Here is a 5,238-nt window from a genome sequence, read left to right as displayed (position 1 = left end):
TAGGTATAAGATAATGTATTTTTTGTAAATGTGATTTGAGCCTCAGTGCAATTTACAAGAAAATTTCAAGAAGCTTTTCAATTAGTTTAATTATTAAATAATGTAAGTAATTAATCTCAAGTATTTATGTAAATATCTTCTCAGTTTGTTGAACATAATTTTATTCTATTCCACAGCAATTCTCTATCAAGGCATAAAAATTGAAGCCACATAGTGATATGAAACTTACTATACATTTCAACAATAATTAATACATAGTCAATATCAGGTTAACAGAATTGTAGCAGGCATTATATTATTCAGTTTGGTAGTGTGTTTTCAAAACTGTGTTCTGATTATAGGTTTGATAAGAAGAGGAAGATGATTGAAATTGATAGTAATAGGGAAGAGAAGCAGAAATATTGATAAACTGATTAACATGTTACTTCCATTCCTTGCTAACTCTTCTGATATTTATGTAGTTTGGGGAGGTGGAGCACATAAAACAAACACAATAACTCTACTACCATGACAGTATTCTGGGTTATGGCCAGCCTTTATAGATGAGAAGAGTGAGACTGAAAAAATCAAGGTTACAGAATTGGGTGGAGATGTATCTCAGATATTCTCACTTCCACCTTTCGTACTTCAGAAGTTTTGTATGAAATCATGTTGGTCGTCGCTAAAGTGTGACCAACAGCCACTGCCTCTAAACATCAATGGAATATCTTTATGTAACACGAAGAACTAATAATTGTACATAGAATTTAATCCTTTTAACAACTCAATAAGGCTGACAGTCTTATCTTATACGTGAACAAACTGAGGCTACAAGAGATCAAATACTTGTCCAAGACCTGCTAATATGTGGCAGATGTGGAATTTGAACTCAGTTCAGTTGGATTCCTAAAACCATGTTTTCTCTGTTATACTTTCCAGATGCTTTCCTTAATGGGAAAGTTTGAATTAGGTTTGGAAGGACAATTACAGCTTACAATAACATTGCTTATAATTATATGTGTCAATATCCTTGTTAAAGACATTTAAAATATTACAGTAGGCAGCAGCAATATAAAATGTTGGTTTTGAATTCTCATGCAATTTATTAAGGGATTGAAGCAACTTGTTTAAATGTAATATACACATTAACAAAAACTACAGTGCAGAATACCAAGTGCAAAGATAAGGGAACACCAGGGAGTTACAAAAATGTAATGGGCCAAGAATCATCTACAAACAGAAAATGTAGAGAAAATCTATACTCACAGAATACTGATACACAACACAAATAAAGTAACAAATATTCAAGCCCTAATTATTTTTCCCTTAGGCAACTCTCAGCTTTCCCTATTCTTTCTATACTGAAATTGCTTGCCTACTAAATAATTGTATATGGAAAGAAGACTGAGCAAGGGGGCATGAGCGGAAGGAACTCATTTTGCTGACCCCACGAAGAAGCAGGGCTACCTATGACACCAATTTTCAGACAGTCTCTAGTGGGGATGCGGGCTGTGCAGAAAGGTGTGTTTGTTGATCAAGGTGCTAAACAAATGCCCCTTAATAGCTAAGGCCTGCTTCATAAAAACAACCATTCACTCTGAGTTGCCTCCTAATACTATAAAGTTCATTTAGCCTGCCATTGGGGGAGCTAGTAGGTTTCCACAAAGGTCAGAGATGAGGTCAGGAATGGCCATCCTCTGAAGGAAGCTAGTAAAAGTCACCACAGTCAATGAGATGCTATTTCAGTTGTGCCTCATTTTAAAAGATTGTAATATGTAGGACCTCTGTCTAGGTCAGTCAAGATCATTCTAATACAATCGATTTGACTGTAACATGTTGAGAGATGAAATTAGTGCTTGCAGTCATTGAAACAATAGGAAATCTGTGAATAAGAAGCTACTGGTACCTACATATCCAGTATTGTCCAATGACACAATGTTATAGCTTTAGACAACACATGTGTATTAGTAAGATATATTCCTAGTGTGATAGAACAATCCATTTAGAGACCCCAAAAATGTGTTATAGTTTTCTATATCCAACTTAACTGTGGACCTAAAATTTGCTTTATAAAATAGACTTTACTAGGAAAGATGGGTTACTATTTTTTCCCTGAAAGGGCAAAAATCAATAGCTTCTTAGTTATATTTCCCTCACGGATTCTAATAGCACTATAGATCAAACTTTAAAAAGTCCTTACCAATTATATTTAAATGCAATTTTAAACCTCTTATTGTAAATTAATAAATTAGAATTTTCTTTAAATAAATTATTTTATCTGAATCTGATTATATTTGGTGAAATTAGAAAATTAATTCAAGACTCTATAAAACTAAAGCCCACAGTCTGGACACTTTTTGATTCCATTAATGTATCAATTCCTCCATTTGAGACTTTGATTTCACAGATATCAGTCAATTATAACTTTATAAGTATTATAGAGAATCTTGCATATTATATGAATCTTACTGATACAGAAGTATAGCTCAGTGATACAGATGAGAAATGTATAGCTCACATCAGAATCAAGAGAGATAGATTTTAATAGAAAAGAAAATGTCTTACTTGGTTAAGAATGTCTTGTTTCTGTGCATGCAAGGAAAGAAAGAATACATGTATTAATGTAAGGTAATTTATACTCATTATCTCATTATCCCTGATAATTTAACCAAAAGGTCAAGTTCACAGATTGTTTTAAAAATACCCTAGATGCATGGGTCTCCAAATGTGGTTACAAAACAGCAGCATCAGAGTCAACTAGGAAACTGATAGAAATACAAGTTTTTGAACCCCACCCTAGAAACATGGAAACTAAGGAGAGCAGTAGGGGAGCAGGCAGAAATCTGTGTTTTAAGAAGACCTCCAGGTGATTCTGATGCAAGCTAAAGTTTGAGAATCGCTAACTAGATCAATCTTGAAGGTAATAAGCAAACAGTCTAATTGACATGTTATAAATACAATGAATAACACATACAGTATTATTAAAGCCCTATAGAGATTAGAGAATATACAGTAGTATAAACATATATTAGATTGTGAATACTTAGTCCCCACTCCTAAAATTTCCTTCTATTAGAAGCATATGCCTAGCCTCTTTCTATACCTTTAAAAATACCTTTCCATACATATGCCACTACTTAATTTCTTCCTATAATTTTAGATATAAATGGAAAATATAGAATTGAATTTAAAATCCAGGGACGAATATATATATATATATATATATATATATATATAGAGAGAGAGAGAGAGAGAGTATATATAGAGAGAGAGAGAGAGAGAGAGAGAGAGAGAGAGAGCGCGTTCATTTCAAACTGGTTATTTCTTATTATAAAATTCCATTAAATTCATGAATAATTTATATCTTAATGTCCTGACTGTTTTACTGTGAACACCCTCGAAGATTGAATGGCTACTATAAACAAGCTGTAATCATACAATTTACATTATTCACATAAGATTAGATGGAGACTAATAGGAATCTCTTACCTTGTTAGGTATGAGTCAGTAATAATTATGGGCACTGGAATATGCCATACTTGTTACATATGCAATGTCATTCAGTGTACTATTTCATGCACACTGAATGACATTGCTTATGTGAAATACCTTTCCCTTCTCCTTTTTCTACTCATCTCTCAAGGTCTTCCCTTTCATTCTATGGCCTAATCAATGAAGTGAAGAAGAAAAGGTATCAGTCTTACACTGGGATTCCAGATACATAGGTTTTAATTATGGATATTGTTGTGAACTTAGCTAGTTAATTTTGGGAAAGTCATTTTAATTTTCTTAAAATTAGTTTCTTTACTTAAAAACTCTGTAATATTATTAGTTTGAGAATCTCAAGATTTTTTAAAACTTTTTATTCTTAGAGAATCTTTAAAGTCATTGTTTAGATTTATATTTTATGATTCTTTTATTTCTTCAAAGAATCAATATCGAATAATCTTTAAAAGACAGGAATTAAAAATAAATGAGTCACTCATACTTAATGTTTCTTTTCTATTAAAATAGACTAACATGTCACATTTTCACTGGCTTAAGTTTTTATATACAGCACTTTTAAAATTCAGTAATTCAAATGAATGATAATAAAAATAATGCATCTAGCATTTAAGCAGCTTTACTTTGTAAGGAGAGAAGCAATTTAAGAAAAATTTAGATGGTTTTCTCTTTGTGAATACATCTTATATAGCTGATACAAGCCATGTTCATTTTAGAAAATAAAGGATTAGTTCTTCATTCTAAAATCAGACTAATCACTTTTGTAATTTTTCTTTTATAATTGATATTATTATTAAGTAGTCACCAGTGACAAACAACTTTGGGCTCAACTTGACTAGTCAATAGAGAGAACTTCACATGTGAATTGACAGTATGATTCTTTATGAATTTTTTATGAATTCCTTCATGCTATATGTATAACCTTTTATAAACTGTATGGAGTCATGTACTGATGAGAATCATAGGACTGAAGGATTTCTTTCTCAACATTGAACATTCCTAATTATTTTCCTATTGACTTTTGTGAAACAGATATCAGTGTCTAAAAGAGTGATATAAACTTTATTTTTTTTTCTCGAAGGGAAAATATATACCAGTATTAACATTAGAGAGTGGTTTCGCTCTTAAATTAGAATTGTTTTTGGGTCACAGCGAGATCCAACTTTTTTTGTTTTTCAACTGTTCATTATTTTAATAATGCATTTCAAGAGCAGATCTGTGCATTTATAGAGAGGTGTTACATTATTAAAAAGGCTGACATCATATGTGTGTCTAACAATGAATCTAGTAATTACCTCAATAAATCCAGTATATGGTGACAGATAATCCTCATTAAATATATAATATCAATAAGACTAAGTATTGTGAGTCCTTTATATAAGAACTCATTGAAGAAAAAAGGCTACTATGCAAATAATACCACATTTCAATGGAATTTAAAACCAGTAGCTGTCTTTAGGGAGAAAAAACTGGTTTCATCTCTGTATGCAGATAACATTCATATTTTCAAGTATGATTGGAAATGTAAATATTAATTATGTTTGGAGGCTTATAGTAATTCAGTGAAGTTGACACAACTTTCCCATTCTGCTTTTTTGTTGTTGAGATTTTTAGTTCTACAAATTTATCTGCCGACAATTTTTTCTCTCACTCTGTAGCATCTGGGAAAATAAAATGTGAGAGAAATGAAGGCCTGATGTGTTTTTTTTTTTTTCCTGATATATAAAAAAATGGGAATGGCTTTAAATTGCCATA

At 31.5% G+C, this 5,238-nt stretch overlaps 1 protein-coding gene across 1 annotated transcript in view; it reads right to left on the bottom strand.

The window, feature by feature from the left end:
- DGKB (diacylglycerol kinase beta) overlaps nucleotides 1–5,238 on the bottom strand; it is a 551,422-nt gene that overhangs the window by 476,057 nt on the left and 70,127 nt on the right. The window contains exon 3 of the mRNA XM_023532508.1: nucleotides 2,545–2,565. Within this exon, the coding sequence (XP_023388276.1) occupies nucleotides 2,545–2,565 (21 nt within the window). The remainder of the gene's footprint in view (nucleotides 1–2,544; nucleotides 2,566–5,238) is intronic.

Source organism: Pteropus vampyrus, unplaced genomic scaffold (genome assembly GCF_000151845.1).
Source record: "Pteropus vampyrus isolate Shadow unplaced genomic scaffold, Pvam_2.0 Scaffold4, whole genome shotgun sequence".
Lineage (NCBI taxonomy): Eukaryota > Metazoa > Chordata > Mammalia > Chiroptera > Pteropodidae > Pteropus > Pteropus vampyrus.
Note: the sequence above shows the minus strand (reverse complement) of the source record. Positions and strands in the feature narration are given on the sequence as shown.